Here is a 14330-nt window from a genome sequence, read left to right as displayed (position 1 = left end):
AGCAAGGGGTTAAAAAGCCCACCACAACCATGACATGGTCCCAATTTAGCTTCCCCTCCACACAAACTACTTGTAGAAGAAAAACCAGCTATGCAAAGGCAAGCTATGCGACAAACATCGTATCCAGCTTGGCTCTGAGACAGGGAACTCCATGTGCTGAACGATTCTGCAGTAGCAGTGACCGTTCATCCTTACATCTTACCCTTCTGAGAAGAGGAATAAAGGGTGAAGGGAATTCTGCACAGGTTGGTAAATGCAACCTGAGGGCACAACTGATATATAGAGATGTTATAAACTTATTTGTAAAAAAGTGGAATGTGTAACATTAAATGCCAATTTGGCAAGCAGATCATCTTGAAGGGCAATGGTCTAAACAATTAACAGTTGTGCACACAGTTCTTGGTGCCAAGTTCTTATTTATTTAATGATAGTTCAGCATATAAATAAATGCCTTGATTCTATTTCAACCTATGCATATTCACCTTTGCATTTTGTGGTGTATACCGAGGTACCAGTTGGGACAGGAGAGACCACAGGGCAGGATTATCTGGGTTGCTAGAGAAAAGAGCACAGCAGTTTTAAATTGCCATCCTATGCACTAGCAGAACCAATCAACATGGACTGAAGTTATACAACTTGCTCTCTAACTGATTGCTTCTAAGTCAGCAATTTCTAACTTACAAGGGAAAAGGAAGCCCTCATTTATAAAATGCTAATAGTTTAAGAATTGGGGGGACGGGACCATAATCAAGTGCAGGAATTAGTCTAAGATCAAGGTACATAAAAATTAGGTTATTAAGTTTTAAATCTCAAAATTATACTGACAGGTCAAGGTTTCAAATAAGGGAGCAAAAGTTACTCAAGATCAAAAAACATTTCTCTTATCAGTTGCAATTAGTGATGGATCTGATCAAGTGAGTTGGGATTTATTTTTAGCCAGAACAGAAAGTAACTTTTTTTTCTTGCCATTTTGAAATTTGGACAGTTCTGTACTCCTGATAACAGAACTGGAGTGCAATAGAGCTCACTGCAAATGTTTATTAGTTTTTGGGTTTAGATAATAATGCATTGGAGGTGAACTAAGCTATGAGTCTCACAGTTGTGAATTTGTTATTACTAGTTGATATCTGATTAGATACCGTGCTGAGATTTTATACAGACAAGATGATTGTTCCTAAATTAAATATTATCAAAAGGAGCAGCATGAAATGTTACAATTTCACTGCTACTATTTTTAGCATAAAATATTTAACAGGAATATGGGGAAAGCAATCAACTGAGTATGAAGATTAGGTAGTTGCAACACACTCCAGCTTTATCAGATGAAAAGCTAATAAATAATAATTAGATAACCCTCAGTTATTGAAGCAAGAGAGAAATGGTTCTTTAGAGAGGACAAGAAGGGCCGACATAGGAGTTTTGAAAAATCTGTTTCCAAGCAGGTTCATTTGTTTCAATTGCGCCTAGTGCTTTTGAAATTTAATCAGTTATCCACATTAAGTTGGGAAATTTCACTTCACAGAATTTGGCTACTTAATGGCTTGATAAGAACTCTCTGCACCACCATGAAATGAAATAGAGAACACACCCAGAAGAAAAAGTTTGACTTTGAATAAAAAATGAACATACCCCAGTGTAAAAGTTCAAATCTCTACTCAGCTCAACTGAAGTATGCAACTCATAGGGCAGTCTTGGCAAGCTTCTTTCCAGCCTAGCCTACCTTGCAGGGTGGTTTTATGTCAAAAGAGCACTCCTTGGAGGAACAGAGGGATACAAATGCAAGACAATTCATTTTGGAAAGTACGGATTACATACCTGTGAACAGCTTTTGAAACTTGTCTCTGAACGGCCAGATTTCTGCCTTGTAATGCATAGACAGCTGATGTAAGAAGGCACCTCTCATAAACATCATCCTTTCTTTCTGCTAGCTTTAATAATTCTTTCAGAGCTGCCGTTGCAAGTGTAGCATCCTGCCTTATCAGCCCTAAAGCGCACAGAGCTTGCAGACTTGCTATATTAGGTTCCTGTAATATAGAGCTGTAAATACAACACAGATAAATGGTTACTCACTGCACTATTACCATGAAGTAAAACATGAAGGATCTGTTGTTCACATGGGCTAGAGTTCACTTGGAGTAGAATGCAATGTTGTGCTCCATACGTAGACGATCCCCAGGTTTAGATCCTACCATCACCAATTGCTTCTTTTAACTGGATAAGTCAAGAATGCAGGCCTCTACCTAAATACATAGGTCTGGGATAGATGAATCAATGGTCTGACTTTGTTTAAGTCAGCCTTGTATGCCCATCCTCAGATCAAGATAGCTGAAGTTCTACTACTAACAAGTAACTACATCTTTTTAGTGCACTCATACAGAATCTTGCAGATATACAAGATTCACATTACTGGCAATGCCAAGTTTTATTTTCATGACACTACTCTCCTGGCCTGCTGCTGAATCTACAACCCATAACCTACTGAGTTGTGAATTATATTTTCCCCTAAAAACCTTTTCACATACAACCTCCTTGAGATCATCTGGGGCAGTGTAATGCTAGTTGGAGGCAGTATCCTTTGTAGCTAATGTTTTGATTGCAAATGAAAAATCAATGCAAAGACCAGCTGTATTATACTTTTAACAACATCTCCTGTTGGCAACTGGGGGGGGGGGGGGAATGACCTAAAAATCATGACTCATCAAAACTGGAAAGAAAATTGATATGTAGAAAAACAGTGAAACAACCTTGAGCGTTGGCTGTTCTCCCCTATTTCCAGGCAAGACTGCTGTTCTTTTTCTTCTTTTTAACAGGAGATGGAAACTACATTCATTTTCATTTATTACAGCCGGTTTACTGAAGCAATATAAAACTTAGCTTCTAGAGCAATAAGTCTACATTTTACAGCACTGCTTTGCTCCTCCTGATAAAACGATGCATGTTTACCATTACTCTCTAAGATAAATGACTAATATTGTGTAGGATGCTCTTAGTGATTCAACAGATGGCTAAAACAAGAATGGTGTTGCAGTGGTGAGCATTCACATTTTCTTGTATTAGGTTACCAAGTGCTCCAGGCCTGAAGAATAGTTGATCAGAATCCTTTGGTATTTCAGGAAATCTGAGGTCTAATGGCTACAGGCAAGAATTTCTGATCCATGTTAACAAAGTCTGCCCCCCCAAATGTTGCATTTTGGTACTGAACCCAAATCTCTGCACCCCTTTTCTGCTTCCAGTTATCAGTTCCATCATCTGAAGGCTTCATAGTACAGTGGTACCTTGGGTTACATACGCTTCAGATTACATATGCTTCAGGTTACAGACTCCGCTAACCCAGAAATAGTACCTCAGGTTAAGAACTTTGCTTCAGGATGAGAACAGAAATCTCTCGACTGTGGGAGGCCCCATTAGCTAAAATGGTGCTTCAGGTAAAGAACAGTTTCAGGTTAAGAACGGACCTCCAGAACGAATTAAGTACGTAACCAGAAGTACCACTGTAGACTGTTCAAAGACATTTTACAAAAAAAAATAAAAAATTAATAGGGCAAATGAAGTTAATGCAAAACATTCCAAATAGGTGAATATAAGTGGGACCGGCAACAGAATATTGGCTCCAGTAAATCTGGAAAAGGAACATTACAAGTATTGTTCAGACCTCTGAATACTGCCCAGGAGGTGGGACGGGAAGAGGAGCAGCAGCAAGAGAGACACACACAGAGATAAAATGACTTTTCAATTGACATCTTAACTCTCCATTCTCAGCTCCTCTCAGTGCTTGAGTCAATCAATCTTTACAAGTTCTGGCTCCTTAAGAACATAAAAAGGACCCGGCTGGATCAGACCAACGGCCCACCAAGTCCAGCATCCTGTTCTCACAGTGGCCAACCAGATGCCTGTAGGAAGCCTGACAGCAGGAGTCCTTAGGAGCTCCTCCCCTGTCTGTAAGAGTAGAAAGTGAAGGGGTCCTTCTTATCCTGTTTGGGGATATTTTTAAACAGGGCTCTCTTCAAATTCACAAAGTTATGTGTTTCTGCATACCTAGAAAGTCCTCTTAGTATGAAGAGCCGCTGTCTTGTTCTGGGGCATCCCCATCTTGCTTTCAATCAGGAGGTATTTTAGCTACTCAGTTTACTGCAGGATCTACAACAAAATGCTGCTGTGGACCCTTTCCACCTAAAAGGGGTGCTTCTCTTTAGGGCTCTATCATGCCATTCCACCCAAGTAGGGCATTCTACTCCCTCCCAAGTTGCATTCTTTTTTTCTCAACTGTTACTTTACATTTTGTAGCTAGTAAGGCATATACAGTGCTAACAGGAATGTGGGTTGTTGGGGTTTTTTTGCGGGGGCGGGAGGGGTTGTTCCTTTGTGTGTGTGTGTGTGTTTCTGAAAATATTTTGCAGTACAAGAAAATCACTTTAATTATTGACTTCTGTAAATGCAAGAACCTATTACATACCACTTAAATAAGAGGGTTTTCGCACCATCCACTTGATCCTGCTTGTACTCCATTATTGCAAGGGCCGTTAGGATATAGGCTTTGTCTTGCTCACATTCGGCAACAGAGAGTGCTCTCTCATAAGCTAGTAATAAAATAGGAACGACGCTTAAAAATTCAAAACAATAGCAAAAAAAGGAACCATGCTCAACTATTGCCTTGATTTCCCCTAAGACAAGCAGCACAATACATTAAAAAACATATTCTGTAATGGGCTGTTTGTATATCACTCATTTGGTTAGAATAGGAATTTCTAAGTGCATCAAAACAGAGTTTTGTATTTTGTTTCCAGCTTATTATTCTTTCAGGTAGGAGAGAGCAGAAGCCTTAAACTTGCCCTAATCTCACAGGCAGGATCCCAAGGGCAAAGTAATATCTGAAGTGGTCCAGTGAGGATGTGTACTCATATTATCCAACTTGCAATTTTGGCTCATACTCTCAAGCTTACAATCATAATTTGACCGAGGGAGCATGACTGGAAATAGCAAGTTTTGCCCTATCTGAGTTGACTGCAAACAAATACAGAATACCTAGCTGAGAAAGCTGTTTAGTCAAAACTCTTCAATGGCAGTGGTCCACCAATACATTTGCCATACTTATCTTGGCAAGTGTCACTGGCAAATTAATGACACTAGCCTTGTCCTAAGCTTGAAAGGATGGTAGGTAATGGTTATCCCTGAAGTTTTGCTGCACTTTGAAGACATTCCAAGCAGCTTGGAAATGCAGTGTGCCTAATGATACAAACACACCCAGCATATTTTTCCTAGCTCAGATTTGTGCCCTGTTGCATTTTGCAGATGTTTGGAGTGCATCAAAAGCGTGAGGATGACCCTCCATCATGAATCTTACGATGGCAGGGCTCAGGAAGAGAGCTGGGGATTATTTATTCTGCCCTGATCTCTGCAGGTGTCTCTTAAGCATACAGCAACTGCAGTGATGATATCCTGCTCCCACATTTCAGCTCCAATACTGGAAGAGAGCTGGGAACATTCTATGATGTACAGTTGTATCTCGGCTCCCAAACGCTTTGGGAGTCGAATGTTCTAGCTCCTGAACGATAAAAAACCAGAAGCGAGTCTTCTGGTTTCTGAACGTTCTTTCGGAAGCCAGATGTCTGACACGGCTTCCACATGTTCCCATTGGCTGCAGGAGTTTCCTGCAGCCAATCAGAAGCCACGCTTTGGTTTCCAAATGTTTTGGAAGTCGAACGGACTTCCGGAACGGATTCTGTTTGACTTCGAAGGTACGACTTGTGCTTAGGAGGTTTGCAAAAGCTTGATGTGATGCTGGAGTCAAGACTCTGCCCTGAGGTTTGGATCCTGGCAACCACAAATTCTGGCTGGGTGCTAAGATCGGCCAAAATTTATGGGCCCTTATACTATAGCTTGGGTCAATTGAATAGACCAATCTGCAGTGCATCTCATTTGTACGAAGAGAAATGGTATCATCTGTATGCATTAGAAAGGTATTTGAGAGATTATCCATAGAAAACCCCCCAAAACATTGTGATCTTAATGCAGCATAATCCAGTTAACGTTGCAAATTCTACTAATTACCCTGAAGAGATGTTATGTATGTGTAACACTTACCCTTCTGACTTTCTTGGAAATGTCCTTTCTTGAAGTAAGCCTGGGCAATTGCTAAAATATCATCAAATTCTGTGAGACGAGTCAACAAGTAAGCCTGGATGGCATCATCATAATGACCTAGAGCACTTTCAAGAAGGAAAAAGAACAAAACTCATTCATATCAATTTCAGGCCTAATTATGAGCTCACAACAAATGGTTTGGTGCAATCGAGCTCTATAAAAACCCATAAGGAGTAAATGCTACCCACTATACTGAACATGATGAAGTTCATTTGTGAGCAACACTTAGTGCATTGGTCGATTCATCTTCAGAAATTTTGTAGAATTGTTTCAAAATGGAATACTGCTATAAAGAGAGGCATGGGAGTATAATTTAAGGTGCTGATCTAAAATTGTAAGGCCATGTGTTTGAATTCTGGCTACCTTAAAAATTGCTTCTCCACTGATGGACTTTGAAAACGTATTATTTATGAGATTTGTCAGAACGTTCTCAGAGGGTTAGAGTAGGGTCACATATGTCCACAGCCCTTAGCCTTAACACCGGCTCACCACAGGGTTGTGTGTTGAGTCCCCTGCTCTATACTCTCTATACGTATGACTGTACAGCCATCTATTCCAGCAACAAAATCATCAAGTTTGCTGATGACACTACGGTGGTGGGGCTCATTTCAGGAGGGGATGAGTCCGCCTATCGGGACGAGGTGGAGCGGCTTTGTGTTTGGTGTGGAGAGAACAATCTGGCTCTTAATACGGCTAAGACCAAGGAATTGGTGGTGGATTACAGGAAAAAAAAGGCGGACATTCAGCCCTTGTATATCAACGGGGAACGGGTGGAGAGGGTGGCGGAATTCAGGTTCTTGGGAGTGACTGTCGATCAGGGCATGACTTGGAGCGCAAATACCACTGCTCTGGTGAAGAAGGCCCAGCAGAGAATTTATTTCCTCAGACTTTTAAAGAAGAACAATCTGAGTGAGAGACTGCTGGTGTCCTTCTACCGAGGCTCCATAGAGAGCATTCTCACATACTGTATTTGTGCTTGGTTCTCCAGTTGTACAGCTAGGGAGAGGAAGGTGCTCCAGAAGGTCATAACCACAGCCCAAAGGATTATTGGTCATCCTCTCCCATCTTTGGAAGAACTGTACGGTTCCCGTTGTCTTAGGAAAGCAAACAACATCCTGCAGGATTCATCTCACCCGGGATACAGTCTGTTTGCACTACTGCCTTCTGGCAGGAGATATAGAAACATCAAGTCAAGGACAAATAGACTGAAAAATAGTTTCTATCCAAGAGCTGTGGCCTTTTTGAATGCTGTAACTCGATAGTGTGACCTGGGAGTTTGATGGGTGTGGGTGTGGGTGTGGCTGGAATGTGGTTTGTTTGGTTGTTGTTGTTGTTTTGCTTTTGTTGTTTTTAAGGGATGGCATCCAATTTCGTTGCACTTGTGCAATGTTGCACTTGTGTAATGACAATAAAGAATCTATCTATCTATCTATCTATCTATCTATTTAAAATGCAATCAGAATACAAGCAATCAAGGTAAAACAACAACAACACCTTTTGTCTTACTTCCTTCAAATCCTTCTTCAAAGCCCACCTTTTCCATGAAGCCTTGGGCAGAACTGCCTAGTTCCCACACCCTATTCTAACCTAGACTGCAATTAAGCCTAAGAACATGCAACTGAAACAACCGCATGTTAACCTCTCCACATCCCCTATCCTACCTCTTCTCTGTTGTTTCCCATGCCAAATTTTAAACTGGGGCTGGGACCTCCCATACACACTGGTGGCACTGTATAAATCAATCACCCATGATACAAAATATATAACCATCTAGTCAAAAACTCATATCCAAACACTGACACTCAGCAATTTAAGTTCTATGTGTAGGCTGGGATCCAAAGGAGAATGCCATTTATTCTGCTTGCATCTTGGCTATTAATGTCTGGAATCAATTATGGAATTAATTTAGCAGATGAAGCAATCTTCTAATAAGAGCAATTGCTTAATGCAAGTCAAACCATTTACAATGTGACAGCCCATTGCACCCCTTGAAAACAGCAGAAAATCTCAGTAATTAAAATACTGGTGGGATTCCTCATTATTTATTTACTACTTAGATCCTGCCTTTCCTCCAGGAATCTCAAGGGAGAGTACATTGTTCTCTGTTTCATCCTCACAGGAACCCTGTAAGGTAGGTTGGAATGAGAGAGGACAACTGGTCCAAGGTCACTTAGTGAGTTTCATACCTCAATGGAGATCCCAGGTTTGACATATGCTAAATTATGTCTTAATGGATTATTAGTATGAAAACATATTATATCAAGTGACACAGGAATACCATATCCTAGTAGAAGCACAATGTGTGAATGCAGTAAGAGTCACATTCATTATTAAAAGGTTTTTGCCAATAAGAGTTCTTAATTTTAGGTGAAGATTAAAATAACAATTTGTCCAAAAATAAGCAGATTTACCACAGTGCTCTGCCATAATTTCTCATTGCTATGCAGTATTTCTCTTTATCTTCAGAATTTTTCAACAGCAGAACTGCCCTGTAAAGTGAATGTAAAAAAAAAAAAGGTTCAAAATTCTACATACTTATTTCAGTAAGATCACTTTATCCAAATTTTCAGAACTGGAGCTTGATTCTAGTAATTAAAATTATTTTTTAAAAAACCCTTGGATATGCAAGCCCCATTGAGAAGGGGGGGATACCATTTTATTGCATTTTTTGACAAAAACCTTTATTTCAGAGGTGTATATCTTTCCCAATATCTTATAATCTTCCTTGAGCACTGAAGATGAAGCAGGATACATATTTAAATAATGTTCATTTCACACTTGCAAATAATCAATCTTCTAGTGTGACAGCAGCTATTCTCTGAAACTCTCTGCCGATTAATATTAGACAGATTAATATTAGGCACATTCATTGTATTGTTTTCAATGCTAAAACCTATCTGTTTAGGCAAGCCTATCCAAACATGTAACTTTATGACATCTAATTGTTTTTTTAAAGTGTTGATTTTGTCTATATTTTGATCATTTTTAGCATATCTAATTCCTATATCTTGGGTGAGCCAGGAACATGTAACACCAGTTCTGAAAGAACCGCACCAGTTGCTTGCATGCTACTGAGCCCACTCCTCTTCAATGTATTTTCACTGACTTACAAAGCCCTATCTATACCTGGAATACCTGAAATAATGCCTTCTCCTGTACAGATCTGCCCTTTTGTTATGATCTGCCAGAGAGCATCTCTTGTTCAGCAGTTTACCTTTGGTAGGATTCTACGGCCTGCTTTTTCAGCTGGAGATATTCATTCAAATAACCAAGCATTATGAAGGCACATGCATCATTTTGGATTCTTTCTGCAATAACAAATGATGTACACACAAACAAAATGAAAAGAAAAAAACCCATTATTATTATTATTATTATTATTATTATTATTATTATTATTACAATCTATATACCACTCTTTAATGTGTACAACATTAAAAACACATTACAGAACATCAACAATAAAACATAATAAAAAGCATACTGACACACAGCCTAATAATAAAATAATCATAATAGCAGACCTCTCCCCCCCACTTCACAGTTTTTATTATCATCATCATTACATATTATTTATACTCCACCTTTCCCCCCCCCAATGGGGCAGCTTACAGATAAAAATAAAAACAATAATTGAAAACTATTAAATACTGACAGAATTAAAACTATATACATATGTAAAATCTGTTTAAACGACACCAATAATTACAATAAAAACAACACGGCACCAGCCCTTTCATTAAAAGCCAGTTGGAACAAGAAAGTCCACACCTGCTGGACAGAGGACAACAAGGAGGGAGCCAGTCTCGCTTCTCTAGGGAAGGTTTTCCAAAGTCTGGGAGCAGCCACCGAGAAAGCTAAATAATGCATAAGTTAATAAACCAGTGGGTTCCATTCTGACTTGACTGAGGTTTAAATAAGTGACATCCCTGATTACAAGGAAAGAGAAACTATGCAGCTGCTTTAAACATACGAGAAATTTACCTGTGTATTTGGTCAGAGCAATCTGTGCTGTTGGAATAGCATTCATTTGAAGAATATTGTACTTATACAATTCAGTGTTTCGGTTGGTTTTATCTTGCAGGGTTGAGCACACCCAGTGGGCATAACCTTTTGCGCCTTCAGTCTGATTGAACAGAAAACACAAGCAGAGTTAATAACTGCACAACTAGGAAGCCTTAAATCTTTTACTCCTGGTTTTAAGCTTATACTCCTCTGAAATGTATACAAAGCACCTGGATCAATACTGTTCGAGCCAAATGCCAGTCGTTTCGTTCATTTGGCTAAAGCCCCAAACGTATTCCATGCACTCTGAAACAAACTCAGCCACCATGTTCCAGAAGATCTGTATAATGCACCTGAACAAAGTGCACCAGGAACATGGGAAATTCTAGTGGCAGCCTTGGGACAGTCCTCAGCTTCCTGTTTAATGGTCTGCAACCTGAAACAGGGTCAAGTGCTTACATGCATGCGGAGTTCAGTGGTATGCCTGAAGAGGTCCATCGTTTCATAGCTGCCTACAGTTTCTGCAATGAGCGCCTGGGGGGGAAAGGAAAGGGGGAAAATAGCTCATTGATTTGACATAACATGCACCAGCTTTGTTCCTCTTTATAAATAGCTTATTCCTATCTTTTTCCTCACTACAGGTTGTCACCATCAGTTGCTAAATTCATCTATGATAGAACTAAAATTCAGTGCAGCCAGTTCTAGTTAAGTGCTCAGGAGTAACACTCCCAATCCTGTAGGCTAGTACTCTGAGCACCTAGGACAGGCATCTTCAAACTTGGCCCTCCAGATATTTTGGGACTACAAATCCCATCATCTCTAGCTAACAGGACCAGTGGTCAGGGATGATGGGAACTGTAGTCCCAAAACATTTGGGGCTGCCTGACCTAGGATTTCGATGCATGGGTGATTAGATTCCTTGCACAGAGGAAATGTCCTCTGCCCTGGTTGCCTGGGTACAGGAGGCCATTTTAGCTGCAGTGGTGCACACCCATCTTTATACCATCAAGCTAATGCAAACTGATGGTGCTGGAGACTGTATTTCAGGGTCCGTACTTCAAGCTGAACTGTGTTCTCAACAGTGCTGCTACAGTCTCTGAACAACCACCAGAGGCACAGCAATATCTTGGCACAGTGTGGAAATGCCACAAAATCCATTTCTGCCAGTTTCACTATAAAAGAATAGGTGACACCAAGAAAAGTAGGGGAATACAACGAACTAGAATTTGAATGAAAAAGAAAGGAAATAGTGAGGAAGTCTTTTTAGAAAGCCAGGTTTTATGGTAAGCCAGCACTCATATGCAGTAACTAAACTTGCGGGAGATTGATCAGATTCAGTTTCAATATAATCATAATGCCAATCAGAACACAGATGGCATATATATATATATATATATTATATATATATATATGCCATCTGTGTTCTGATTGGCATTATGATTATATTGAAACTGAATCTGATCAATCTCCCGCAAGTTTAGTTACTGCATATGAGTGCTGGCTTACCATAAAACCTGGCTTTCTAAAAAGACTATATATATATCTGAAAGAAGTTGCTTAACATCTTACCTGCCCAATCCAACATGTTAGATAGGAGGGTTCCAAGGATTGAGCTACTTTGAAGGCTTCATGCGCTTGCTGGAAGAATATATAAAAATGATACAGAAGTGTTAAATTAACTGACAGTGGCTGAGAATGTCACTAAGTATTTTTACAAGATACAAGTGAAATTGTTCCTTCCTCTCATGTTTGACTTACAAATAATGTAAGGTAATGCTATAATCTGTGGCAACCTGAATATTGTAAATATTTTAAAAATATCACTGTCATTTTCTGTCCCCACCCCCATGAACTAATCAAAAAGCTTGCATATGAGCCTGGATACAGTGAGCTTTGCCAGTATCTCTAGTAAGCAGAAAATTGGCCCTCAAATAAGACAATATTTACCTCCCCTCCCCCCGAAAATATTACACAGAGGTCTCAAATGGAGGCCAGAAACTAGCATCAGTTCTCCCGAGAAGAGATTCTTGTTTTCTGTGCAAAACAGCAGCAATTAACAAAAGTTAGCTTGCCTAATTTACAACTCTGAAAACTTAGGAAATTGAGAGGGAAGCATGAACTCTCTTAGGAACTAAAGGCAAGCAAAGCCTGACTTTTTACCTTCACAAGTTATTTCTCTGTTTCTTATCAAGCGTAGTCCTAGTCTGTTAGCTCTTCTCCCTTCACAGAACCACCCTTTTTGATACAATTTGCTCCTCTTCCTATTATGGTTCATCTTTCAATAAATGCATCCTTCAAGTCCCTCTACTATTCCTTCCACAAGAGGTCTAGTGGGTGGCAACACGAGAATGGGCCTTTTCTGTGGTGGCTTCCTGTTCATGGAATGGTCTCCTCAAGGAGGCTCGCCTGGCACCTTCATTACCTATCAGTGAGATTTTTTTTAATGTTTCTCTTTTTCCTTTTGGTTTTAATGTATTTATGTGTAGTTTTGCTTGTTTGTTTGTTTGTTTGTAGGTTGGTTTGGGTTGCCCTGGGCAAGATAAAGCAACTAACAAATTCAATAAATAAAATAAATACAATATAAAAGAGTGTGTTAAAGTTTTTAAGGTTTTTGTTGCCACAGTCTCTGAAAGGCTTTTGTGACATCTTTGAGAGACAGACAAGCTATCAATAATGCTGGCACGGCATGTTCAATGGCTATGTTCTTCATCCCAATAAATATACCTTGGTTGACACTGACAATGACATTTTGGTGTTTAAATGGTCTGATAACCACACTAAAACAGGAAGATAGAAACTCTTTATTTTTTTACAGTTGGCACATCCTTAAGTCCTTCCATTTATGACTCTGTCTTTGGAGCAGGTAGCATGTGCACTCATACTTATTTACCTCTATGTTTCCAGTTGTTAAGTACAAGACTCCCAAATTCGTCCAGGCAACGACATTCTAGACAAAACAAAGGTTACAAAAATTAAATTTAACATCACTGTATCGCCTTTGGAACAGATACACTTGTGTAGAACACTTACAATTTGTTCAGCTTGAATAGATTTGATGAATGCATGTTGTGCAAGGACATAGTTTCCAACACCTGAAAGACAGATCGAATTATAACATCCTCTGCTATATTCAACAGAACTCTGAGCAATTAAGAGAAGGACTATTATTTTAGAAGTTTTACTTTGAAATGTACCTTTGCAACAGGCCACCACACCCAGAGCATTCCAGTATAGATGGTTGTCACTGTCTAGCCTCACAGATTTTTTAAGACACTGGAAGAGATTGAGAGTGCAGTGCTGTAATTCAATATGTTAAATGTTTTGTGTGTTATCCCAACAGGGTTTTTGTTTTTTAATAGCCATAGCATAGAAATACTTCTCACAGTGATAGGTCCATTAGTGTAAACTGTATTAAAGAACACAAGAAGGTTTTTAAAAATTACCTGTACAGATTTTTCTAGCAGCTCACTAATCTCATTATTGTTACTGCCCATTTCCGTAAGATGCTGTGCTTGATGATAGTAGTTTATCCCAAGATCACACCACGTATTTGGGGAAGACATCAGTTTTAATCCTCTACCATAACACCTACAGAAAAATAAATCACAGAATTAAGAGAGTGATTTATATCAGCAAAACAGATGGGAAAGAAAGTTAAAAAACAAAAAAAAATTAATTCAGCGACGCTATCAAAGGTTGTTGTGTTTCTATCCTGTCTTCCTGAAAACAAGCAGCTTTAAGGAAAGAGAAAAAGGAACATTTCACAAACTTCACACTTGAGAGCAATGCTGTCCAATGTAGTGATGGTTAGACAGTGAGAAATCTGAATATAGCTTGGCCCACATGGCATCAATTTGGGGGCAAATTTGGTACTGAAGAATTGTAAATCCACACATTCTAAAGGCAAGCATTAAAAGAGCCAAAATATGTTGCCTAGGCTGCAGCTGAGCAGGTGGAGTGCCAGACCCAAGGTCTAAGTTATCTCCCTCACTTCATCTCTTGGGACCTGCTCCTCTCCCTGTTTACCCAAGGCATGCATTGGGGGTTCCACACAGTACCTATGTAGGCTGATGGCTCACATCTGTATGCCCACATTCAGTGTTTTTACCCTTTGCTCCCATACCTGTTAAACATGGAGGTCTTTGCCCCTTTCTTTAATGTAAGGTATACTGATTGCTAGATGT

The 14330-nt window shown here is 39.6% G+C and overlaps 1 protein-coding gene across 3 annotated transcripts in view; it reads right to left on the bottom strand.

Annotated features, from left to right (window-relative positions):
• SKIC3 (SKI3 subunit of superkiller complex) overlaps positions 1–14330 on the bottom strand; it is a 45573-nt gene that overhangs the window by 12269 nt on the left and 18974 nt on the right. For all 3 annotated transcript variants that reach the window (XM_081930124.1, XM_081930125.1, XM_081930126.1), the window contains exons 20-32: positions 13590–13734; positions 13341–13419; positions 13177–13238; positions 13037–13093; positions 11716–11784; positions 10606–10680; positions 10126–10267; positions 9356–9449; positions 8553–8630; positions 6082–6206; positions 4454–4577; positions 1816–2037; positions 483–555 (exon numbers count right to left, since the gene is read on the bottom strand). In XM_081930124.1, coding sequence (XP_081786250.1) covers positions 483–555; positions 1816–2037; positions 4454–4577; positions 6082–6206; positions 8553–8630; positions 9356–9449; positions 10126–10267; positions 10606–10680; positions 11716–11784; positions 13037–13093; positions 13177–13238; positions 13341–13419; positions 13590–13734 — 1345 coding nt within the window. The remainder of the gene's footprint in view (positions 1–482; positions 556–1815; positions 2038–4453; positions 4578–6081; positions 6207–8552; positions 8631–9355; positions 9450–10125; positions 10268–10605; positions 10681–11715; positions 11785–13036; positions 13094–13176; positions 13239–13340; positions 13420–13589; positions 13735–14330) is intronic.

This window comes from Podarcis melisellensis (assembly GCF_964234715.1).
Source record: "Podarcis melisellensis genome assembly, chromosome: 11".
In the NCBI taxonomy this organism is placed as follows: domain Eukaryota; kingdom Metazoa; phylum Chordata; class Lepidosauria; order Squamata; family Lacertidae; genus Podarcis; species Podarcis melisellensis.
Note: the sequence above shows the minus strand (reverse complement) of the source record. Positions and strands in the feature narration are given on the sequence as shown.